At 43.8% G+C, this 26,152-nt stretch overlaps 1 protein-coding gene across 3 annotated transcripts in view; it reads right to left on the reverse strand.

Moving 5' to 3' along the window:
• Positions 1 to 26,152, reverse strand: part of RAPGEF5 (Rap guanine nucleotide exchange factor 5) — a 225,046-nt gene that overhangs the window by 93,375 nt on the left and 105,519 nt on the right. For all 3 annotated transcript variants that reach the window (XM_066239513.1, XM_066239511.1, XM_066239514.1), the window contains exons 8-9: positions 19,271 to 19,344; positions 7,329 to 7,454 (exon numbers count right to left, since the gene is read on the reverse strand). In XM_066239513.1, coding sequence (XP_066095610.1) covers positions 7,329 to 7,454; positions 19,271 to 19,344 — 200 coding nt within the window. The remainder of the gene's footprint in view (positions 1 to 7,328; positions 7,455 to 19,270; positions 19,345 to 26,152) is intronic.

Here is a 26,152-nt window from a genome sequence, read left to right on the forward strand (position 1 = left end):
GAAGGACTGACCATCTTTTCTCTACATATTTGTCTTAAAGCGCCCATTATAAACCCAAGTGAAACGGAACCAGCAAAGATTTCTCGTGTTCTCTGATCAGACAACAATCTGTAAGGTCATAAAATTGCTATATTAATTCAGATCAGGGCTTGATGAGGGAAGAGAATAAAAGGATATAGTGGGTCTGGAATGGGATCTACCAATGAGGAAGGCAATGGCCAAAAATAAAAGACCCTATTTTTCAGTGTTTCACTTGGATGATTTCTCTACTATACTAGAGATGCTAGCGCCACCTTAATTCAACAAGACCTCACTAAACCCAGGAGAGCATCTGGGCCATAGAGAACACGAGATCATTGGAGAACGTGTGTTTGATAAATCAAACTAACAGAGCCAACATTCCTTAATTGGGACTTTTAAAATAGACTTGGGTATTTTCAGAAAAACAAACAAAAAGCATAATGACAAATTCCTCCATCTTTAAAAATGCTGAAACTAAATGTTTAAAACGGTCGGGACTTGCAATGGGCTTCTTGTGAGACCTAAAAATACAGCTAATGAGCAGATGGCTCCACCGCACAGCACGGGCACATACATCCCTGCCTCCACTGGCTGCCCGGCTGCCCTTTCTTCTGGAAAAAAACATTCACACACACACATGCGCACACACAACAGAATTCAAAGGATACACAAAGTGAACCAAACTTGTAAACCCTGCTTTTAAAGAGCACAATTGAGGCATTTGTGAATCATGTTCGTGGAAGAGATGTCCCACCCTCCGAATGTCTGTGGAGTTATTTAAGACACTTCATTATATGCTCTCTTGAAGGGTGACTTGATTCCATTTGTGAATTCCCCCACCCCCCCCAGCTAGTTGTAAACTTCTTGGAGGCAAGAGCTATCTTCTACTTTTGTGTTACTCTGGTGGCTACAGTAATTCTGGTTAAAAAGGGACTTTAAAATCACTCACTCAAGGAAGCTATTTCTTTTGAAAAGAAGCTTTAGTATCAAACCAACAGAAAGTCAGGATTTTATTATGAAGAAAAATAACATGGTTTCTACACAGCAATTTCTCAGTTTGTAGGCAGGCAATTTAACATGTTAGGAAGTGCCCGTTACACCTCAATTCTGGCTTTCGACATTAACCAATGTCATAAGATTCTCATTGTCTTGAAGTTGTTTCTTGGTTAAATTAAATTACCGGTAAAGTTCAAATAAACCAAGATTGCTCTTAACTTTACTTGATTAGATAAATAATGCAAACTTGAAAATAGAATGATTAAAGTACCTCACCTTTTAGTATTTCATAGAGTAAAAAGAAGGCTGTCAGCTTACAGTTAGGCTTTTAAGTTTTTTAAACAAAGTCATAGACAAGAGGAAAGTTGAGAAAAGGCACAGACCAACTTTTAATATGTGAAGTAAGAGTGACAGCAGCCAGAACACTCCAGAACACTTCTGCCCCAGCCACCCTTGAACCAGGACCCTTTGACGCAGGCAGAATTCCAGGATGAGGCAGCAGGAAACAGGACAGGAAATCTGGGTTGGGGTTGAGTGAGAGAGACCCTACCCTGGCAGCTGGCTGTGCCAAGAGTCAGTTTCAGAATGTGCAAAATCCCCTTCCCACCCGTATTTCATAAGTGAATGAGAAGAGGGGAAGGAAGTAGGGTGGGTCCCCAGGCTTAACAAAGGAGCTGAAGAAAGCGGGTGGGGCGAGGGAGGGAGACAGACAGGGTCCCTGGGAAAGGGCCGCTCAGCGGGTTTTCAACATACATTTTATAGGGCCTCGTTTCTGCCGCTTGGAAATTAGGAACTCGCTTCAGGAGCTACTGTTAATGTTTCCACTCTACAGGCTAATACACTGCACGGCATGAGAAACATTTCAGGAAAAACAAGAGTTTTGGTTTTCTGGTAAATAGTGTGGTTATAGTCCTGAAAATAGGGCCAGTATCAAAATTAATATATTTTTGATACAGCTGTTTCACTGATAAAAAGCAAACAGGTTTTCTTTTTTTTCTTCTTTTTTTTTTTTGGTATTTTTCTGAAGTTGGAAACGGGGAGGCAGTCAGACAGACTCCCGCATGTGCCCGACCTGGATCCACCCGGCATGCCCACCAGGGGACGATGCTCTGCCCATCTGGGGTGTCGCTCTGCCACAATCAGAGCCATTCTAGCGCCTGAGGCAGAGGCCACAGAGCCATCCTCAGCACCCAGGCAAACTTTGCTCCAATGGAGCCTTGGCTGCGGGAGGGGAAGAGAGAGACAGAGAGGAAGGAGAGGGGGAGGGGTGGAGAAGCAGATGGGTGCTTCTTCTGTGTGCCCTGGCCGGGAATTAAACCTGGGACTCCTGCACGCCAGGCTGATGCTCTACCACTGAGCCAACCGGCCAGGGCTGCAAACAGGTTTTCAAACCTGAGTTCAGATTCCTGCTAAGCAAGCACCTAAGCATTCCTTTTCCTTTACTCCTTCCCCACTACCAGCCCCGTTTCAATAAGTAATCCTTCTGTCTTTCCTGCAGGACTCTCCTCCTAATCGCTGAGCGATCATGGTTCTCGTCATCTTAGCTTCAGTCCTCCTCTCAGTCCTCCCTCCAGTGATGGCTGCTGAGAGGCCACCAAGCTTGAGTCTGCTCTTAGCCCAGCTCTGCTTAATAACCACCTGACTGGACTTCCTCAGTATAGGGGGTAGGAGCCCCACTATACAACTGCAAGGTTGAAGCTACCAGTCATTCCAGACCCCCTACAAGATCAGCTTTAATAGAGGTATACTGAATGAATAAGTGAGCCAGAGTACACTAGAATAACAGTAGAGCAGCACTCACTCAGATTGTATGGTCAGGAGAGCACCCCTAAAGTCACAATTAATTCTGAAGAAGGCATACATATCATTGTAGCAAATACCAAAGCTTTGGCCAAATACTCCAGTTTATTCTGGGGTTACCAGAGAGTCTCACTGATTAAGGTATTGTCAAGGTGTCTGGACTATGAAGAAGGTTCATGTAGTCACATACTGTGAGCCATAACCACTATCTTACAGTTTGTTACTGAGATAAACACTGTGTGCCTTAAGTCTACCCCTATGTGTCAGAACATTCTTGTCTACCACTATACAAAAACCCTTAATAAAAATTCAAAAATTGCTTAATATAAAATAACACACACACACACCCTACCATTTATCAAAGTCTGCCAATTTCACCACCTACAAGGCTCCCAACATCTATAGCCTTCTTAATTCCCATAGCTACCTCCCTGGTTTAGGCTTAAATCTCTCAACTGACTCACCAGAATAGCTTTCTAAGGGCTCCCTCCAATATTGTCCTCTTTCCCGCTCAACTTTTCCCCTCAAGAAATGCAACAGTGATCCTACGGAAGACATCTGATTATGCCACTTCCCATCTCAGATGGATTTCTTTCGCCAGAAAAGCAAGTCTAAACTCCTCAGGGTGGCTTACCGGGTGTTTCACAACTGAATGCTAACCTACAGCCCACTGCCTTCATTCCCCATGACTCATCCAGTGCTCGAGTCATGTGTCTTCCTGCTGGTCCCTCTGCCGAAAACACTCTTCCCGCCCTGCTCTTCTGTGATCATTGGTCATCCTTCAAGGACAAGCTCAAAAGCCCCCATCTGGTAACACCTGCCCCCTCCTCTACTGATAGAATCATAAAATTGAGACGAGAAAATAGAATGCCTATGTAAGAGGTAGTTTATAAAAAAAGAATTAATGACCAAATGTTAATCTCACTATCATAACATTTAGAAGAAAGAGCCAATTTCGGTCCCCTTCTTGAAGTTCTCACATAGTTTTCAACACTTAGGAATAAGTGCTGGGTAATTTTGCCTACAGCTAGTTCAGAGAAAATAGGAAAACCAAGTGCTTCCTGAGAAACTTGTGATAATTATACATTTAACTTTTCCTTCAGTTCAGAAATACCTTGGCAAAAGCACAGAGGGGAGTGTTTCTCTAATTGCATGCGTTTATAACGATGGCATTTACCAGTTTAAGCAACTATTAGAAATACCTACTCAGAAAGCTCTGAGCCCCTTCAATTTGTAACAAGGCATATTGGCAACAAAAGCTTTATTCTATCAAATTCAGGTCTTTCTCTAAGCAGTATCACTTTCTCAGTTTGGCACATACATATGAAAAGGTATGTGGCATTCTAGAACGGCAGGAGCAATGCAGTTTAGTAAAGTGAATGACTTGACAGTTGACTTGGATTGTAACTCGAATTTCACCAGGGTCTTCTAAAGCAGCGTCAGTCCAGGAAAAATGGTAGATGATGAGGTAGATGAAGCATTTTCAAAACATAAAAAGAAGGAAATCTATATGTCACTTCAGGGTTTGGCCATTATTGCTATTGTTATAACAAGAAGAGGAAACTGCAGGCCTAGGTTTACATTAAGTGAACTGGAGCTTCCTCTGTACATGCTGTGTGTTATTACTGAGAGTTCATGAGTAAGAGCGGATGATGGCTACTGAAAAGAACGCAAGGGCAGGAAGAATGAAAATGCCGCACCAACTTCCCAAACGTGGGGAACTCAATGTGCGGCACAGGCATCGATATGTCGAATGCTTAAAATACTGTAGGAAATAGTACTCTAACCTACCAGATGGTCTTCATTCCTAATAAATTATCATAAAAAGTAAAAACATCTAGTATCACATAACCCATTTAGTGGAGCACCCAATTAATATCAGCCTTGAATATGAAAGCAATCTAAGTACCCATCAATAGATGAATGGATAAAGACAATATGGTTCCTATATAAGTGGAATATTAATCAGTCATTAAGAGAAAAATGAAATCCTACCATTTGCAATAGCTTGGATGGACACAGGGGGGTATTGTGCTAAGTGATATAAGTCAGACAGAGAAAGACAAAAAGCATATGATTTCACATATATGTGGAATCTAATGAACAAAATAAACAAACAAAACAGAAACAGACTCACAGATACAGAGAAGAAACTGATGGTGGCCAGAAGGGGGCGGGGTTGGGAACTGGATGAAAAAGGTGAAGGGATGAAGAAGTACAAATGGGAAGTTACAGAACAGTCATAGGGATGTTAGGTACAGCTTAGGGAATACAGTCAATAATATTGTGATAACTATGTGTGGTGTCAGGTGGAGGTCACTTTTTAAACTCTATAAATGTCTAAGCACTATGCTATCACACCTGAAACTAACATGAAGTAGGATTGAATATCAACTATAAAATGAAAAACATTTAAAAATAAAGAAAAAAATAGCATTGAGGGTTGATCAGCTCCACTGGTGCCACCCTTTAGGAAGGAGGTCGCAGAGAATGCCTGGGTTTATATTTATCACGAAGGAAGAATAATCCTCACTGTTCCTTACTTTCAGCCTCAGGAGGAAAAGTCTGCATAGAAAAGGCCACAATTCCAGTGTTTATTCATACACCATCGTTCCTCTCAGAAGCACAAACACTTCAGAACTGTTAATACATCCATGTTATGACATGCAAGAAGTAAGGAAATTATAGTGCTCCCATTTTACAATCTTAAAATGAAGGTTGGAAGATGATAGAGTAGATAACATAAGCAAAGTTACAAACCTCCTACCACTAAATTCCTGTCTCATGTTAAAAGTCTTTACAAGCATTGGCACCAAGTTCAGATTTCTATTATTATACACTTGGAGGGTATTATATTCTCATTAGCTATAACTATAGCATTCTGAATTGAACGAACTATAAGTCAAAGGCAACACAGGTACCTTTTAAATAAGCATAAAGTTGTTTGTGGCTTAAGGCTGATGATGATGTCTAACCTTGGTGAAGTGATACTCTACTGTCATCTTGATTTTAAAAGATCTTGCCCTACGTTCAGCTTGTCACTGGTCCATTGAGTCGAATATGTAATGCATGGTAAAATATATCATTCATTTTAAGGAACACTTGGAAAGAAAAATGCCCACCACTAAACTATAACACGTCTTCATATCATCAATCATTAAGACTCATCCTGATTTCAGGCATCCTGAAAGGTGGGGGAAATGTGCATCTTGAAATCAATGAAATATAGTATATAAAACTGCTGCTCTCTCAACTAAAATGAATCAAAAGGAATATTGTTTTGAAAAAAATTAAGCCATGGGATGGGATATTAAATATGCTAAGGTCGTGGTGGGGGTTAGGAGTCAAGTCTTTGATATTGTCAACCTTCAGGGTGCTTTTAACAACTTAAAGAAGTCCCTAAACTATTCAATAGTACCAAGCAAAGTGAAGGCTCCTGAGACCTCCACTTGTAAAGTCAATGGTCTCCCCGGAAACAGTTAAGTAACAAGGTTTGGAAATTGCTGAATTATTCTGCCCCTTGAGACACCAGTTGCTACGACTTGATGTTACGCGGTGAGAGAAGCGTTATGTGACTGAACTAAACAGCCTGCTGTCCTGGAACACCCTCCTCGCCTGCTCAGTGGAACCCTGGCACTGGCACTGATGGCCTGGGAGCACGGAAAAGCACGAAGCACTTTTTCCCCCTTGGGAAGGGTTGGAAATAAAACTCCAAGGAAAAAATCAAGTCAGAGAAAGCCATGTTTATAAGCACAGAGGAATTTTCCCCATTGTGAGCAACCCTGGCTAGCTCAGCTCGAACAGGGAAGTCTTAAAAACAACAGCAGAAGTCAACAGACAACAATGTGCAGCAGAAGAAAGTGGTGGCATTGTCCTCCCGGCAATGACGGCAGCGGCCTCAGTTCTGAGGCTCAGGCTGAATAGCCGCGTTCAGGGGAACCGAGCACAGCGCCCCTTTCCTCCAGTTTAACAACATCCGAACAATGTAACTCTTGTTGGAACACAAACCTTCAGAAGACATAGGGAAAACTCCCTTCTGACTCTCCCGCTAACTCCCTTCTGACTCTCCCGCTCGGTGAGAGCATCTATAATCTGTTCTCCTGTGCTTAGGATACTGAAACCAACCTTGTACTGACCATAAAAAGTACACGTTCTTTCAAAATTCATATTCCATCAACCTTCTGATACGATGAAACTCCCAAAGTCAAACTTGAAAGCCAGCAAATGCAGACCCTAAACAGACATGCCTTCATGGTTGCTAACATGTGCTTTTATATTCTACATGACTGACTTGTGAGAAGAGTTCTCTTATAAAGCTAAGGTCACAAACCACTGGCTTTCAGCTGTCATTTTTGCTAAAGAGGATGCTTTCAGGGGGGAGGGGGAGGGAACAAAAGCAAAACCAAACCTTAAAGAATTTAAAATAGAAAAGTCCTTCTTTCAAGCATGCAACCAGACAGGAACATTTTCCACCCCTTCAAACCCACACCCTGAAGAAGAAAAGGGCTTACGCGTTCAGATTTCTCCTGTTCCTTTTTGTCCGTCTGCAAAAACTGACAGTTTTCTCTCGCCAGCTTCTGGACCAGTTCAATCCGTCCGATGTCATCTCTCTCCTGAAGTTTGCACATCACCCCCGCCTTCAGAGTTGGGGAGAAAGCGAAGATATACTTAAACCCGCAGTCCCAGGACATGACACCGCCGCAAAGTTCACTTTATACTAAACTCATCTTCTCTGTCCCTTGGATTAAATCATGGTCTTGGTAAAGCACTTGGCCTTTCCCAAGTTGCAGTTGTATTATTTTAAATCTAGGAATGCCGCACTGAAAAAGTTGAGATTATTGATCGGTCTGCTTTTAAGAGAGCCAAGGGCAGAGCCAACTAAATCGTTTGCTACCAACGTGAGCTCCTGATAGCCTCTATTTGTCCCTGACAGCCTGTTTCCTGTTACATAAGCAAAGCCCAGCAAGAAGGTTAAAAACTCATGGGAAAGTTAGCCAGGAACCACTCCGGCAAAAAGGGCGAAGTGATAGGGTTCTAAAAATAACGGGGCACAGCCTCCTAGTTCTTTGGCTCCACCAGATCATTCCACGTACAAATACACAGTTAACAAGATCACAAGGTTTGCACACACACACACACACACACACACGCACACACACACACAACTGGAAAGTTACTATGGGTCATTATTAGCAAAATACCTCCAATGTTGCATAAAATATAGTGGAAATGTTTATTAAAAATAAGCTGGAAAAAAAAAGGCTTGCCATGTCAACAGGGTTTAGAAATGATTCATAAAACATCATAGTTTTTAGTAGGTCAAAGTACCTAAGTAATCACAGTGTGAAGGAGGAGTCTAGTCTAGAACTTTGATGAAGCAAAAAAATATATTCATTATAACTCAAGTTCTGAACTGTTTCTGTTCAAATTCTTTCAAAAATGGTTCATACTGATCAGGACTTTGATCTAATAAAATAACCTAAAGTTCCTCTTAGCAGGAACAGTCAAAGCTATGGAATTTTTGTTTTACTCAACACAACCTACAGGATTTAAATGACCTCAGCAACATAACCAAATATGAAAAAAGGGCCAGAACTGATCATAACTCCATGGGGTTAACAACTGGGGCTGAAGATGCCCATTTTATTGAATGGGTATCAGAGAAATGGGACCACACATGCAAAGCAACGACTAAATATTTCCAGGGGCAAGGGCACCTACTTATCTAGCAGTTTCTCCAACAACTAGGAAGGAAACAAAAAAAAATCCGTGAAGTGGCCCAAATCACCAACTCCTAGAGGAGGGCAAATAGAATTCCTCCACCCAAGTCGGAGATTTATTTTTATATCATTCGTCACAAGAGGTTCTCCACTTCCTTCCCAAGGTTTCCTTGGACAGGCATCTCAGTTTATCTTAAGACAGCCTGTGTACTCTGGAGAGCCACACTGTTGGAAAGTCCCTGTCACACGAGACAAAACTCTGAAATGGCTGAGCTTCAACCCATGCTGCCTTTGAAAGCAACTGAAACTATTTCTTATTCAATATGACAATCTTTCTTTTTTTTTAGAATTTATTGATTTTTTAGAGAGAGGACAGAGGGACAGAGAGAGAGAGAGAGAGAAAGAAGGGGAGAGAGAGAGAGAAAGAGGGAGGAGAAGCAAGCAGGAAGCATCTATTCGTAGTAGTTGCTTCCTGTACGTGCCTTGATTGGGCAAGCCCAGGGATTCGAACTGGTGACCTCAGCATTCCAGGCTGACGCTTTATCCACTGCACCACCACAGGTCAGGCATGACAATCTTTCAAATATTTAAACACCAATATTTATGACAGCTTCCTTTTAGCATTTCCTACAGATACCCTCAGCTCTCTATTTTACTTATTCATTCATTCCTTCTTTCATTCACTCACTCAATAGATTTTATTTGAGCAACAATCATGTGCCAAGATCTGCCATAGGTTCTAGGGATATAGTAGTGAACAACAGTAACTACACAAAACACAGCTGCCCACCCGTGTCACTGAGCTGACATTCAGTAAGCAATGTGGATTACATAACATACAGATGTGAGAGAGCAGAGGGTAATGTGTGATAGGCAGGAAAACACAGCGAGGTAAAGGGGCAAAGACACGATCCGAAGATTCAGATAGAAATGTCAGGGTAGGATTCCGTAGTAAGATAACATTTGAATGGAGACCTTGACTATTTTTTTTGTTTCTGTGGAAACATGAGTTTTTTTTTTTTACAGAGACAGAGAGTCAGAGAGAGGGGTAGACAGGGACAGACAGACAGGAATGGAGAGATGAGAAGCATCAATTATCAGTTTTTTGTTGCGCATTGCGACACTTTGGTTGTTCATTGATTGCTTTCTCATATGTGCCTTGACTGTGGGCCTTCAGCAGACCGAGTAACCCCTTGCTGGAACCAGCGACCTTGGGTCCAAGCTGGTGAGCTTTTGCTCAAACCAGATGAACCCGTGCTCAAGCTGGCAACCTCAGGGTCTCGAACCTGGGTCCTCGGCATCCCAGTCCGATGCTCTATCCACTGCGCCACTTGCCTGGTCAGGCGAAACATGAGTTTTTAAGTAACTCTAAACATTCTTCATATTATATGCTTAGGATTCTAAATACAGACTTTTCTATCCTAGAAAATATATATATATATATACTTTTTGATTCAAACCTGATATTTGGGTGCACAAATTATGTATTTTAAACATAAAATGCTATTACTCTTAAAAGTTGGTTTCAGATTGACTCCATTGTTTCGTATTTACAATAAAACCATCTTATACTGCATGGATATACGACAATACATCCTGGATCCGTTCAGGAAGGCAGTCCTCTTTGGAAGGACACCATTAAAACAATATGTTTTCTTGGGATCCCTCTCAAAGCTCCATAATTTAGTGATTTAATTAAAAAAAGATGAATTTATTAATATACTTGCGGAGTTTTGTTATGGCAGGAGAGGCAAGATAAATCACAGGTCTCTATCTAGGCTTTTGCATTCCTGGCCTACTTAATTTATTGATGTGAAATTAATTATAAACAGTTTACCTAACACTGCCAGGCCAGAAAAAAAAAAGAATAAAAAGATTAATGTGTTGTTAGAAGAGTCTTCTTATTTTAAGGTCTGCTTTGAAAAAAAAAATCAGGGTAATATATAGTTAAAGCTATGTCTATGATTTTCAGGATTTGAGAAGAGAAATGTTATGAATGTAAATGAAAAAGTCTGTTTCCTTTATAAATGGGGTCATAAAAACGGCGGGTTCATTTTTCAGTGGGAAAGTGAAACGTGGCCGGGATTCCCAGAGGAAAAGCTACAGCGATGAATGAGTCACCTTTACGACAGGAGGGGAGAGAGCACAGTTCTATGCATAAAGCGCTTTCTCACTATTGTAACCTTAAAAGTCACTTAGGGAAAAACAATCATGCAATAAATGCCGTCGAGGGAAAGTCGAGGATGAAAGAGTCCACCTCGTATGAAGCACTTCTACAATTACAGAAGGCTCGTCAGTGCACATTTAGGGTCTGCCCACAAATTCTTATTACTACACAATAGATTCATTCCTTTCAAAATGAAATCTTGAATAGAAATTCATAAAATAATTGTTTTGGCCACTTTAATTAAACAGAAAATCCAAATGGCAGAATAAAACACTGATGGGTTGGGCTGGTGTATTATTACTTGACTCAATTGTCTGTTAACTATTTCCAACACAGAAAATATTAAGAATTCTTTCTAGGAAAATTCAGAAGACAATAATAATAATAATCACAACAACAATTAATATTATTATTATTGTATTAGGGCAGCAAATATTTATTTTCTCAAATTCCTTCAGAGGAAGAAAGAAACCTAAGAAAAAATTTCTTCCTGATTGTGACAGAAAGATACACGCTTTAAAAACTGCGGAAGGATCAAGAAGCGCGCACAGTGGTATCACATTTGATAGAAAGTGTGACGGCAAAGGCACGTTGACTAGTGCCCAGGGAAGGGGTCCCCAAACTTTTTACACAGGGGGCCAGTTCACTGTTCCTCAGACCGTTGGAGGGCCGGACTATAAAAAAAAAAACTATGAATAAATCCCTATGCACACTGCACATATCTTATTTTAAAGTAAAAAAACAAAACGGGAACAAATACAATATTTAAAATAAAGAACAAGTAAATTTAAATCAACAAACTGACCAGTATTTCAATGGGAACTATGGGTCTGCTTTTGACTAATGAGATGGTCAATGTCCGGTTCCATATTTGTCACTGCTAGCCATAACAAGTGATACGATGCACTTCCGGAGCCGTGACGCATGCTTCCCGTGTCACTGGAAGTAGTACTGTACGTGAGCGGCGCCGCCACATACGGTACTCCAGCATCCACATCCTGTGCTCCTTTCACTGACCCACCAATGAAAGAGGTGCCCCTTCTGGAAGTACAGCAGGGGCCGGATAAATGGCCTCAGAGGGCCGCATGTGGCCCGCAGGCCGTAGTTTGGGGACCCCTGGCCCAGGGCATCACTAGTACCGGCCTCCACCACCATGCTGGGCCACCTTCAGGGCCTGAGAAACCACTCAGACCCCTAGTCCCTCACTGTACAGGTGAAACAATGCCAGTTCAGGGCGGTTCATCCCTCTGGCCCTCCTCCTCTGTGGACGTGCATCCCTCTGGCCCTCCTCCTCTGTGGACGTGCTTGCGTTAGTCCACCACGCTGGTCGGAGAGACACCTCCTATCCAATCACTACGCAACAACTGGGTCCTGCCAGAGCACGCCGGGCGCCGGGAAGAAGGCAGACGCCGGACTTACATGGAACTGTTTATGATTTCCCTCAACTATTTTCTTAATCTACTATACTCATATGATTTTCTCTTCTGATGAAACTAGATATATATCTACATAATGATGAATTCCCTACATGAAATGAAATATATATTTACATAATTGATGAAGTAAGGGGTTCATTCTTTACAGGTATTTGATTTCTTGAACTTTCAGACTAGAATAGGGAGGTCACCAATAGTTTCTCTGGTTTTGACCTGTGAGAAATTACAGCGTAGATCTGCATATTTTATTGACCACACTGCTAAGCAGGGCAGCAAAGTTGACAGATAATATAGAAGTATAAAAAGAGAATAAGCAAATTCTAGTAAATTCTAACATAAAGGATTTAAAAGGATCATCTGGTTTTTTTATGACACCTATCACAGCCTTAAATAAGAGCTTTATTCAGTCTACTAAGAAAAGTCACACTTTGGCTACTGATACATGTTAATTACTTTGTATAATTAACAGCACCATAACATTTAAAATATGATAATTGATTTCAATGGGGGATAGGGGACAATGAAATAATGACTGAATCCAGTGGTCAGTGACCACCTGAGTATGAGTGAGAATCTCCAAAGTTCAACATGTTATAAATTACTCATTGAAGACCTCATCAGAACCCTTACACTACAACCTGTCAACAAGTCTATGCATTTTGATGAAGCTTCTTTAATCTTTATATCTATATAAAGAGTTAGAATGAGTCAAGGGTCTAGAATGTTTATGTGAAGATACCACAATAGTAGACAGAACGTGCTACTGCAGCCCAGCTGCATTAGATACCTTAAGGCAGTGGTTCTCAAAGAGTGTGCCAGGGCGCACTGGTGTGCCCTAGAAGATTTCCAGGTGCGCCCTATGGTATTCCAGAGAAATATGTGCCTGTGGGGGACCAAAAAACCAACAGGGTTTTTGGAGTTTAGATTTTTGGGGGACAGAGGTGTGGGGAATTGGCTGTAAACTGACAGTCTACCCAACCCCCCACCTCACTTGCCTGATTAGGTTGCAAAAGGCTGTTAAGCTGTGGTGCTGGATTGTTTACATTACCCCCATGTCCCCCAGAAAGACCGGAGGCAAGTTTCTTCTATCCTTTGTTTGGTGTAAAGTTAACATGATATGTATGGTGGGGGTTTTCTGCACTCAACACAAGTGTAAAAAGAGAGGAATTCTTCAATGTATTGATGAGGAAATGAGAGTTTGCCTTTCAAATATATGCCCAAACATTGAAGAAATCGCTAGGACACCATCAGGTTCATGTTTCTTATAAACACAAGAATGAAAAAATTTAACACATTCGTGCCGGGACCTGCCGAATTTACTAAATCTTACTAAGAATGTATCTATATATATAAAAAGATAACTGTTTTGATCATTTTTTTTATTTTTTACCCCTCTTTTTTATGAATTCTAAAAAGCATAACTCAAAAAATGTAACATAAAAATGTTTTTTAATGTCAGAATAAATTTAATTTTGTCATATTTATTTCATTTAATTACCATAAAAGCACACTTGGACTTTATATATTTTTCTTTAATATTTGACTTAATTATTATAACATATTTCTCAAAAATTTGTATATAGTGCGCCTACAATTATTTGTAGGATTTTATTTATTTATTTTTAAAAAATTTTTTTTCTGAAGCTGGAAACGGGGAGAGACAGACAGACACCCGCATGCGCCCGACCGGGATCCACCCGGCACGCCCACCAGGGGCGAAGCTCTGCCCACCAGGGGGCGATGCTCTGCCCCTCCGGGGCGTCGCTTTGCTGCGACCAGAGCCACTCTAGCGCCTGGGGCAGAGGCCAAGGAGCCATCCCCAGCACCCGGGCCATCTTTGCTCCAATGGAGCCTTGGCTGCGGGAGGGGAAGAGAGAGACAGAGAGGAAGGGGGGGGGTGGAGAAGCAAATGGGTGCTTCTCCTATGTGCCCTGGCCGGGAATCGAACCCAGGTCCCCCGCACGCCAAGCGGACGCTCTACCGCTGAGCCAACTGGCCAGGGCCAGTTTGTAGGATTTTAAATGCGCCCTGACTTCAAAAGGTTTGAGAACCACTGCCTTAAGGATTCAAGCCAAAAAAGCGATGTGACAGATGACCGTGATGAAAAGGCTAACATTTTCTGAGCACTACACACCAGCCACCGATCAAACTACTTCATATATACCCATTTAATCTTCAAAACAACCCAGCAAATCGCCCCATTTTACAGGTGTTAGAGAGGCAGTTTGGGACAGTGGTTAAAAGCAGGGATGCTGGAGCCAGGCTGCCTTGGTTTGATTCCTGACCCCACCATAGACCAGCTCATCTGTAAAGTGGTGAGAGTCATATTACTGGCCTCAGAGGCCTTGTAGGGTTGGCTGGGAGGTTTAAGCACATTAACAAAACAAAGAGCTTAGAAGAGTGCCTGCTGCAAATGAAGTGTTGCTCACCTAAGTGTCAACCCTCAACGCCATTACAGAAAAGGACTGTGTGGGGCACCGGAGAGTGGAGTCACCTGCCCGAGGCTGCTGCGGCAGAGCCAGGAAAAGAACCCAGGCCGCCTCTCCTGGGTGCCGCCTGACATTTACTGAAACTCCCCTGCCAGCACGGCAGGCCTGCTTCATGGCACTGCATCCAAACTCATGACAACTTCATAACGTCTCCACTCTCCAGAGATGAAAACTGAGCATGCTCATCACTGCCTAGCGCCACGGGGACACTTTGGTGACAAAGACACAGATGCTACCCTACGGGAACTCACAGGGTTAGAGACAGAAGGAACTTGCCTACAGGCACCAGCTAGGAGGAAGAGGCCCCAGAGGCAAACCACACTCTGCCCTCCGCTGCTCATCGCTGCGTGAAAACGGCGAGTCTCATAAGCAGAACAGATTTTTTTTTAGTGAGAAAAGGAACCAGCACATCAGGGCAGGACTGGACGTTCCCGGCGGCTGGGAAATCCGTGCACAAGGCCGGTTTCCTTGGGGTCAGTGATGGTCTCCCCCCTTCCTACACCGGAGTGTACAGCAGCCTAGGGGCATTTTTTCTCATGGTGACATATTTCATCACATCTGGGCAAGGAATGAAAAATTTCCACTTAACTTGTCTACACTGGGCTCTGGAGAGAAGACTGCAATTGTGTGAACTAAGACAGCGCCTGTATTTAGGTGCTCGATCAATTATATGTAACACACATCAAATGTCAAATTAATAAAAGTGCACACACGTATACACAGCCACCAGCACACAAAGACATCTATTTCTTTTTTTGTTTTGTTTTCTTTTTAAAATTTATTTTTCTGAAGCTGGAAACGGGGAGAGACAGTCAGACAGACTCCCACATGCGCCCGACCGGGATCCACCCGGCACGCCCACCAGGGGCGACGCTCTGCCCACCAGGGGGCGATGCTCTGCCCCTCCGGGGCGTCACTCTCTTGAGACCAGAGCCACTCTAGCGCCTGGGGCAGAGGCCAAGGAGCCATCCCCAGCGCCTGGGCCATCTTTGCTCCAATGGAGCCTCGCTGTGGGAGGGGAAGAGAGAGACAGAGAGGAAGGAGGGGGTGGGGGTGGAGAAGCAGATGGGTGCTTCTCCTGTGTGCCCTGGCCAAGAATCGAACCCGGGACTTCTGCACGCCAGGCCGACGCTCTACCACTGAGCCAACCGGCCAGGGCCCAAAGACATCTACTTCTAATTCTGCCTAGACCACTGATGGTAAAACTCGGCAAGTTTTCATTAAGCTCACGTTACACGGCTTGGGCTACCGATAGTCCTACCCAGAGCGTCAAACCTGCGGAATTAAACCAAGTAAATCCATTTGGGTGCGTCTTCTGCAGCGGCAAAGCCGTCTCAGACGCACCAGAGGTGCAGCTGCCTCCTTCCCACGCAGCCTAGGCCTATGACGCCCATCATTACGCATCCCAGTGAGCTTAACTCATGACTTTCAAGCCTAAACAGAATCTGTTCCTGATCTAATTATGGATTCACTGGTTTCCGACTGGTTTCCTGATTCCATTCTTCTGTACGTCCTGAGTGATTATGACAATCACAAAGTCTCGAAGAGCAAGGTCTGTGTATCCTTTGGGAATGCACCAAGAAATAAAACTGCATCAAGACAGACTTTTGCCCACAGAATTAGTTCAAAACAAATAAAGAGGAATGATTTAAGTTCAGAAACACCTGCCCCACGAATAACGTACCGATTTAAGAAAACTTCAAAAAAGGAATCCCTGCCCAGGTTTGCCTCGAAGCTTGATGTGTAATTTCAGTATGAACTGTGGACCACAGCAGTTTGAATACTACCAGAGCAAAACAATTCCGAATGATTCTTTATGTGACCTTATGAACATGATAACCTGTGCAACCTGGGCTGAAAAACCTAATGCGATTATTCTGAATGGTTTGAGAACTTGAATGGTGAAGTGGAATGGGTCAATCATGCTAGGAGTCTTTTCTTTAGCTTTATTGAAGTACCCTTAATATGTAAGAAACTGGCCCTGGCCAGTTGGCTCAGCGGTAGAGCGTCGGCCTGGCGTGCGGGGGGACCCGGGCTTGATTCCCGGCCAGGGCACATAGGAGAAGCGCCCATTTGCTTCTCCACCCCTACCCTTTCCTTCCTCTCTGTCTCTCTCTTCCCCTCCCGCAGCCAAGGCTCCATCGGAGCAAAGATGGCCTGGGCGCTGGAGATGGCTCCTTGGCCTCTGCCCCAGGCGCTAGAGTGGCTCTGGTCGTGGCAGAGCGACGCCCCAGAGGGGCAGAGCATAGCCCCCTGGTGGGCAGAGCATCACCCCTGGTGGGCGTGCCGGGTGGATCCCGGTCGGGCGCATGTGGGAGTCTGTCTGACTGTCTCTCCCCGTTTCCAGCTTCAGAAAAATACAAAAAAAAAAAAAAAAAATGTAAGAAACCCACACATATTTAACAGACATCTTGATGAGCTTGAATACATGTGATACAGTGATACCGTTGCCATATCCTTACAGGCAATTTCCTCTACAGCAGGGGTCCCCAAACTGTGGCCCCCTGAGGCCATTTATCTGGCCCCCGCCGCACTTCTGGAAGGGCACCTCTTTCTTTGGTGGTCAGTGAGAGGAGCATAGTTCCCACTGAAATATTGCTCAGTTTGTTGATTTAAATTTACTTGTTCTTTATTTTAAACATTGTATTTGTTCCCGTTTTGTTTTTTTACTTTAAAATAAGATATGTGCAGTGTGCATAGAAATTTGTTCATAGTTTTTTTTATAGTCCGGCCCTCCAATGGTCTGAGGGACAGTGAACTGACCCCTGTGTAAAAAGTTTGGGGACCCCTGCTCTACAGGGTCTAGTACAGACATGGCCGACATACAGCCTGCGGGCTGGATGCGGCCCGTGTAATGAGTTTATGCGGTCCGTGATTAAATTTTTAATATTCTCCGCACGACGCACTGTGGAAATGAAATAAGTGGTACTTTTAAATCATTATATATAAACTACGATATCTAACCATTGTACAACAATGAAAGTTAAAATCTCAGCTACTCAGAAGCGGAAGTGTCTTTAATTATTGGAAATCGAGATATTTAAGAAGATAGTGATACGCAGAAAAGAATTCCGCATGTGACTAATCTAGGGTTAACTTCCAATCATTGGTTGAATGGATTCGCGATACTTCTTTATTTTAAAAAAAATCACATTATAAAGATTTACAACTTTTGTATGCATCTGTGCAATTTTTATAAGCAAATGAATAATGGAGAATATGGAATTTTTTTTTTTTGAAAATACGGGAATTTAAAAACCTTGTCAAAGAATATTTAGTAATCTTCAGCTCAACTTATATTTATGAACAAACTTTTTCTTTAATGAATCTAAATAAAAGTACAACAAGATCAAGATTGAATGATTTACATTTAGAGGCTGTGTTAAGAATAGCTACTACAAGTATAGAGCCAGATATTAAAAAAATAATAGGCGATGCAAAGCGCCTCAAAACATTAGTTTTTTTTGTTAATTTGTTATACTAAATTACTTACATTTATTCATAAACAAATTACATAGTAAAATTTTGTTTACTTAAACGAATCATTTTTGTATTTAACATTTTAAAATTTTAATATTTCCTCCAGCCTGTGAAAATAGTTTTCTTTCTAATCTGGCCCGGGGGGGGGGGGGGGGGGGGGCAAAAACTGTTGGCCACGCCTGCCTGGTCTAGCAAAACAGAGCCACACCCTGCGGTGAGGGCTCACGTGTTTGCAGTGTCTCCAGCCCTGTCCGCCCGAGTACAGTCTGTCAGATCTCTCTGCTGCGGTAGATCAGCCCACCGCTTCGTACATGCCCCAGTCAATTTCCAAGTAGCAGACTCGCCAGGGCCGCCTCCTCTCGTGTTCTCAAACACAATCCAATCCAATGGCTTGTTCATTTCACATACTTTTCTTTTCAATCCTCACAGCTATCCTATCAGGTAGGTTTATAGATGAGTCATCTAAAATTCCAAAAGGTTACGAAACCAGCTTAAGATAGCTACCTGTTTCGCTATGTCACACAATGCTATTGCGGGGGTCAAGGGGAGGTGGAATTCTGAGGAGAGTTGGATTATTGGGGACTTGCAAAAGAATGTCACCTGCTCTTCTTTTCTTCCTTCTGTCCCCACTACAAACCTTTAAATGCTCTGCTTTTACATCAAGTTAACAGCTGATAGCAGTATTAGGGTGTCTGAGTGTTTATGCTGCAATAGTATTTGGAAGTATGTTGCTACCAAGAGGATGCCCATGCCATGTTAGGGGGGTGGGCATGGAATCTGGTGGAGGAGGCATGGCCTCGATCTGCCCGGCCAGGCCCCAGCTGTGCGGTCACCCAAGTGTCCCCACTGTGGCCAGGGCATGGTCTCCCACCAGAAGGGTGCTCTCTCCTGGGTCTTTGCTTGCTTTCCTAGCTTTCTCTGAGAAGTGAAATATGTCTTCCTATTTGTCCCTCCCCCATGAATAAAATTATAAATGTGATGATCAATTTAGAGTCGTTCCTGTGAAATGTCTCTTCACGAAATGAAGGACTTTATTCTGCTAAAATGACTATCTCCCAAAACACCAGAGGCAGAACCCGTATCAAACCGGCACTCCCTCACCTCTCTCGACACGAAAGAGAGAGAGGTGGCACAGAGGGACTGTCACGGAATCCGCCATACCTGAGAATCCGAAGCACCTTCAGCTTCTGCCACAGGCACGTGCTTGTCCCTGTTCTCTTCATCTTGTTCAATTGCTTAAATGGATACAAAAAGAACAACATTAAACACATGCAGCATCATAAGAAAACTGTTTGAGATCATCTTCCTTCTGATAGCAACCTGACAGGAAAGAACTGTTAGGTGGATTCACAAACTGGAAAGATCAGTACCATCTTCTCATTACCTGGATGAAAAGTTGAATCAACAACACTGGGCACTTTTTATGAACATGGTCTCATCTGTTGAATCAATGGCAGTGGGAAACTTTGACGATCCCTCCTTTCCACCGAAAACCTCTCGAGGCAGCATCATGCCAGCTTTGCGCATCATCCGAGGGGAGCAGGGGTGCAGATGAAGGCTTCTGTCAGGTTCATGTCAGAATGTTCTTTTTTAATGTGCTTTTTGGCTAACAGTTTAGAGTTATATAATAAAGGAAGCACAGGCCCTGGCTGGTTGGCTCAGCGGTAGAGCGTCGGCCTGGCGTGCGGGGGACCCGGGTTCGATTCCCGGCCAGGGCACATAGGAGACGCGCCCATTTGCTTCTCCACCCCCCCTCCTTCCTCTCTGTCTCTCTCTTCCCCTCCCGCAGCCAAGGCTCCATTGGAGCAAAGATGGCCCAGGCGCTGGGGATGGCTCCTTGGCCTCTGCCCCAGGCGCTAGAGTGGCTCTGGTCGCAACAGGGCGATGCCCCGGAGGGGCAGAGCATCGCCCCCTGGTGGGCAGAGCGTTGCCCCTGGTGGGTGTGCCGGGTGGATCCCGGTTGGGCACATGCGGGAGTCTGTCTGTCTCTCCCCATTTCCAGCTTCAGAAAAATAAAAAAATAAAAAGATTAAAAAAAAATAAAGGAAGCACAGTATTTTGTATTTGGATTGCTCAGTGCATTGCTACCACAAAATCCTGAACCGTGGAGCCTTGCGTCCCCCTCTTCTCCCATATCCCCCCCCAGCATCTCCCTGTCCAAGCCCTTGTCTCCCCCTCTGTGCTGGTGCAATAACCTTCTATCACAAGGCCCCTGTTCCAGCCTCTCCCTGATCCAGTCCGGCCTGGACACAACTGCTAAAGTATCCAATCTCAAAAACTGTAACAGGTGCCATGCTTTGTTTGGCCTATGTATTGCTTATCTTATTGAGTCTGAATCTGTTCACCACTGGAGGCCAACCTCGAACTCTCTAGCTTTCTCCTAATCTCCAACTTCACCCTGACATTCAACACCAAAACATACTGTACCCAAATCTTTCATTTTAACAAATATTTGTTGAGCATCTACGATGTGTCTGGCACGGGGTTAGTCTAGTGAACAACCCTGACCTCATGACAAGGACACATACTAGCTGGGAGTGAGTCAATGAACTACTACTGCAACTAATAAAAACAGCAACAATACTTTTTAAAAATAAAATGGAATTAAAGATCATGATAAATGGGGAAACGACAGAAAATCATGTGGGAGAGGTCATTTTGGAGAGGTGGCAATGGCTGGTGCTTCTCTAAAGAAGTGGCACTGGGCTGAGACCCGAAGGCTGAGACGGAGTCGCCCACGGCAGGCGGGAGTCAGGTGATGTGACTGACAGGTCCCAGAGCGTGCAGACCGCGGTAGGCTCCGACTGCAGCCTGAGAACACGGGGAAGCACTAAGGAATTCAAAGCCGGGAACTGCGTGATTCAAAAGTGCTTTTTATCTTCTTCACGGAGAACAGGTTTAAAAGAGTCAAGACAGGAGGCAGAGAGGTCAGTTAGGTGACTGGCGCTCTCATGTTGGCTCGGGATGACGTTGGCTCAGACCAGGGAGGTGGCAAGGAGCTAAGGGAACATGGAGGGTTTGAGCTGTTATTTTTAGATAAAAGGGACACAATGTGCCAATGAAGTGATTACAGGGGGTAGTGGCGGCGGGAAGCAATCAAGGGTGACTCCTAAGTAGAGTGAGTTATTATATATTATATATTATATCCATTATTCTTTCTGCCCTCTCCATCAAAAGGAGACCAGGAACATACAGTGAGGTCACCCACTGTACTTTTGGATTCAGTTTGCATTATTTCATGTACTTTTAAATACTATGCTTTCTGCTCTGCATTAAAAAAAAATCGTCTCATGTACCTTTTGCTTTTGCATGCCTTGTACACCCGCCTAAACACTGTGCGCACTGTATGAGCTCTGTAACAACTAAAGAAATGAACAATTCCTCCCCAAGGGACCAAAATGGCATGATACCTCCTTTTATAAGCTCTGTCTTTCATACTATTGATGAAAAAGAGGGGAGGGAAATTCTGTTCAACTCCATGGATACCTAGGATAAGTCCTCCAAGCTGAGCATCTAAAGGCAAGGCGGGAACAGTGAAAGTGGGCAGGAGCTTTTCTTCTATTTCTAGCAAAAAAGTCCATTTTTGCTTGTTCAAAGAAGGTCCCCTATTGCTACTGTTGCCTGATTAGGAGGAAACTTAAGAATAAAGAAAAATACTAACGTTTTTCTCTGAAAAACTAGAGGTGAATGCAAAGGAATAAATAAAGTATAGAATAACACCCTAAATTCCACTTAAAATGCAATGGGCCGAAGAAATAAGGAACTCCATTTAACTAACTGAAATAATATAAGAGTTTTTTTCCCATTCTGCAAATGTGAAGTGCTATTTGAGACAGTATTACCCACTTGAAGTGCCAAGAATACCCTGCCACTTAATTTATGCTTTATTTGAATTTTTGTCCCTCCAAGTTTCAATAAAAATGAAGACAATTAAATTTTGGATTTTTCTTTTTTTTTACCTACTGTTTATGTTTTTGTTTTTAAGACAACAATGCTCTGGGGTCTTACCTTATTGTACTAAGAAATAAGACATGCAGAACAATGACTACCAATTTCAGGATTGAGAGCTAACACCATTTTTTGAGTTTTAGGCAAAATTCTAAAAAATCCATATAAATAGAGTCAAGGGGGGAAGAGACTAGCACCAAAACGCACACTTGGGATAAAAATTCAGTCCTATAGCTCTAGCTTCTCCCCAACCACAGTGCTACAATTTCTGGTCACATCTTTGAAGACCTGGCCCTGCGTTACACTTTGGTTAATGAGCAAAGACGGGAAACACAAGCCAGTTCAGGGACTTGGCAAAGCAACTGGTCTCAATCAGCATAACAGACTCTCCAAGTTCCGGTGGACCCTTCACCCCAGCACCCTGAGCACAAAGACAAGACCTCAGTCCCTTCCAACACAGAGATAACACTATTTCCTTGGAAATGCTGAAAAATTATGATTCCAAAATTTCATTAAAAAAATGTATTGTGGCCTGCCTGTGGTGGCGCAGTGGATAAAGCGTCGACCTGGAAATGCTGAGGTCGCCAGTTCGAAACCCTGGGCTTGCCTGGTCAAGGCACATATGGGAGTTGATGCTTCCAGCTCTTCCCCACCTTCTCTCTCTCTCCCTCTCCTCTCTAAAATGAATAATAAAAAAAATGTATTGTGTTGACATGATTTCAAGTATCCCCTTCAATATAACACCCTCTGTACACCACATCACGCCTACCCACCAGCCACCCCTGGCCAAAATGCATTTTAGCCAGTGGTTCCTATATACTAGTTGAGAACAAAAACCTAACGTAGACCGGACTTTTAAGGATGGACGACCTCCCCATGAAGTCTCATGTATGAAATACATAGTCAGGCACCTAAAAGGGAGCGCTCTATGACCCTGGAATGCAAAGATTAATGCCAAGGAATGAAGAAGGAGGCAATCTCTCTCTCTTCATGCGACTCAGGTGGTGGAAGGAGGAGGGAGCAGTTATTTGGATTTTTTTGAGCTTATTATTTTTTTTATCTGATCCGAGTAAGAGTAGGTTAGAAGAAATTTCCTCTGTAAATATTGATTCTGGGACAGTCCCCTCCAGTTGTAACGGGTACACAGGACTGACAGCTCCCGGGGCCAGGGAGGCTCAGAGCCCGACTCTGCCAACACAAACTACCCCCTGATCTCTCTCTCCACACGCAGAGTCTGAAAGCAAGAGGAGGCCTTTGAAAAGAACCTAACCACAACAGAAGTCACAAGCACAAGATCAAAAGCATATTATTTTGAATAGTGAACATGAGAGCCCGCAGGAGCACTAAGAATATGTGTGGATTAATTAGCACTAATACACATAAGAGCACTTAGTGTAAATGTACCTATTTGTAAGTTAGCCTAGAGCAATTTGGGGAGAGCAACAGTTGACAGCCAAGTGCTTTCCTGATGTCACTTTCTCGTTGCCTTGGGGACCCCAGGTATTCTTTCCCTCCTACTTACAAGAATGGTTGCTAAGAAAACTTTTTCTTTTTCTTTTTTTTTTTATTTACAAGTCAATCAAAAATATAACTACAGACAGAAGGTTAGCATTTCTAGTCTCAGTGTGAGAAATCAGCGGACATAGTTACGAAAAATAATTTATTGGGTATTTTTCTAAGGATTGAAGTTTTGCCCAACAATATAAACTTTCATCTGAACAGTATTTTACAAAGGAAAAAGCTCTTTCATAAAGAATGGCATCTGCTGTTCACACAACCCGACATGTTGGGCAGGTTAGGTCACCCGTCCTGGTCCTCCAGACAGATGTATGTATCTGGTGTTCAAGTCCTCCTGGGTGGAGGGGGGCGCAGTAGAGGGTTGGGCCAGTTGCACGCCCTAAATCCACTCACGGGCACCTGCGTCTCCTTCCACTTCTTTAACAAAACAGAATGGAATACAACACGTAGAGTAGGAGAAGGTTTAACAAATCAAAGTGCATTGCCACGAGTGTTTTTCACAATTGTGGATGGGGTGTGGACCAGGTCTGGCTCTTTCATATGTTCTGTGGGTTGTGGACACAAAAACATGTTAGGAAAACAGAGGTGTTTCCGGGCCACAGGAGGCAGGACCCAGTTCCTCATTATCTGAATAACCAGCTATTTTTTTTGTACCAGTCCTGGAGAAGGGCCATAATATTTATTTTAGGAGGCTCTCAGCATCACACGGTCTGCATCCAGCAGGCGGTACCCACCCTGTGGGATGGCGTGGAACTGAGCTTGTGGCCAGGAACGCTGATGGTGTTCATTCAGCTGGGGTGACCAGGAGCACAGTCGCAAATGCTTCAGAATGCTCAAATCTTTTCTATTCTTTAAAAAGCAAGGGAAATAGGGCAGTGGCAACCTTCACCTTATCACTCTTTCAGTGCTAAAATTTGAAAAATAGTGGTCAGTATTCACCACTGAGATGTACCATGCAGTGGTCAGTATTCACCATCGAGATGTGCCACGCAGTACTAAAATCTGGCCCGTCCGGTGCCGCTGGAACCCGTCTTTGAAAGCTGACCAACGGCCACTTTATCTCTGTCCCGACAATCTTTTCTCAGCCCCGGTCTGTTCGGCCTGTCAGCTGAACTTGAGACTGTTGTTTTTTAAACTCCCTTTTCTTGGCCCTTATCGTCCTCGAACCGTCTAAAAATGCAAGCTTCCCGCAGACTCCCTTTCCTCCTCGATCGTATCCGTTGCTGCGGTTTCATCTTGCACCATTCTGGGGGTGACTCCCGAATCTGCGTCTCCATCTCTTCCCCCCGCCCCGAGTCCCGGGCCCGCATCTCCGGTTACGTGCTGAGTATTTTCATTTTTGCAGACCTTCCCGTATCTGCTGTGTACCAGTCGCTATGACAAGTGTGGGGGCATGACCTCTGTCCTCAAGAAAGGGTCACCTGTTTAACAGGGCGTGAGGACACAAAGGCCTGTAATTGCACATGTACCTTCACGGTGCTCCACAAGCCCCACCCCGCCGCCCGGGTCCATGTGTTAGTTTGGATCGCCGCCAGGCATCTCATCTTGCCCTTCTCCTGCGTCCTCACATAAATCTTTCACTAAATCCTGCCACTTCTGCCTCTGAGAGGTCTCCATCCTCTTCCTCCCTGCCACCGTCATAGCTCATGACCTCGCCACCTCTCACCTGGGCCACGGCCACAGGCTGCAGGCTGGCCTCGCCCTCAGTCCATTCATTCTCACAGCTGTCCGAGTCCCACTTCCAAAGGCCAGTCTGATGCGGCACCCCCCACCCTTTAGACTCCTGCCTCTCTCCACTTAGGGAACACGAGAAGCACACAGGAAGCTCAACAGCGATTGGAGCTACAGAGCCCTGCCCCCTGGGTTCCTGATGTATCAGGGCTTAGCCCAGGGATGTGCAAGTTGAGCACCCTGACATCTGTGATCCCCACTTTATTAGTAAACACTGCCCAACATTCAGGCTGAAGCCTCAACCTGGCTGGGAAGGCTGGGCCATCGGGTCCCACACTCTGTCCTAGGGGCACCTACCAGTTGTTTGGTTCATTTCATATAGAAGTCTGAGTTACACGAGATCATGTGTCTGTTATCCCAGAATGGATGTTTAACCCCCAAGTGATGTTCTAGGGCGTGTGTGTGCTTGGCCTTGTCCTTAATCAGATTCCTAGCACTGTTAGGATCATCTTCATTTTACAGGTGAGAAAACTGAGGCTGAGAGATGCTATATGGCTTGTCCAAATGACACAGGAAGTCAGTGTAGAAGATAGGCAAATACATACGTCTTCCTCTTTATCTGATCCAAGATGCTATGAAATTTTAAATGGTCTAAAATGAACTGAACAGGGGTGAGACTGAAAGGACAGAAAACAGGAGGTTTATTGCAAACAGTCTAAGAATTGGCTTGAACTTCCTACTAGGACATCAGTCTCTTTGAAACTTAGGCCCAGAACGACCTACTCATTTTTAAGAGCTCCTGCACACCCCACCCCTTCCCGTCCACCTCTCACGATGCTTCATAATCCACAGGCTCAGAGAGAGCAAATAATAAATGTTTGCTGCATGAAAGAAATGCATCACTCT

The sequence above is a fragment of the Saccopteryx bilineata genome, chromosome 7 (genome assembly GCF_036850765.1).
Source record: "Saccopteryx bilineata isolate mSacBil1 chromosome 7, mSacBil1_pri_phased_curated, whole genome shotgun sequence".
Lineage (NCBI taxonomy): Eukaryota > Metazoa > Chordata > Mammalia > Chiroptera > Emballonuridae > Saccopteryx > Saccopteryx bilineata.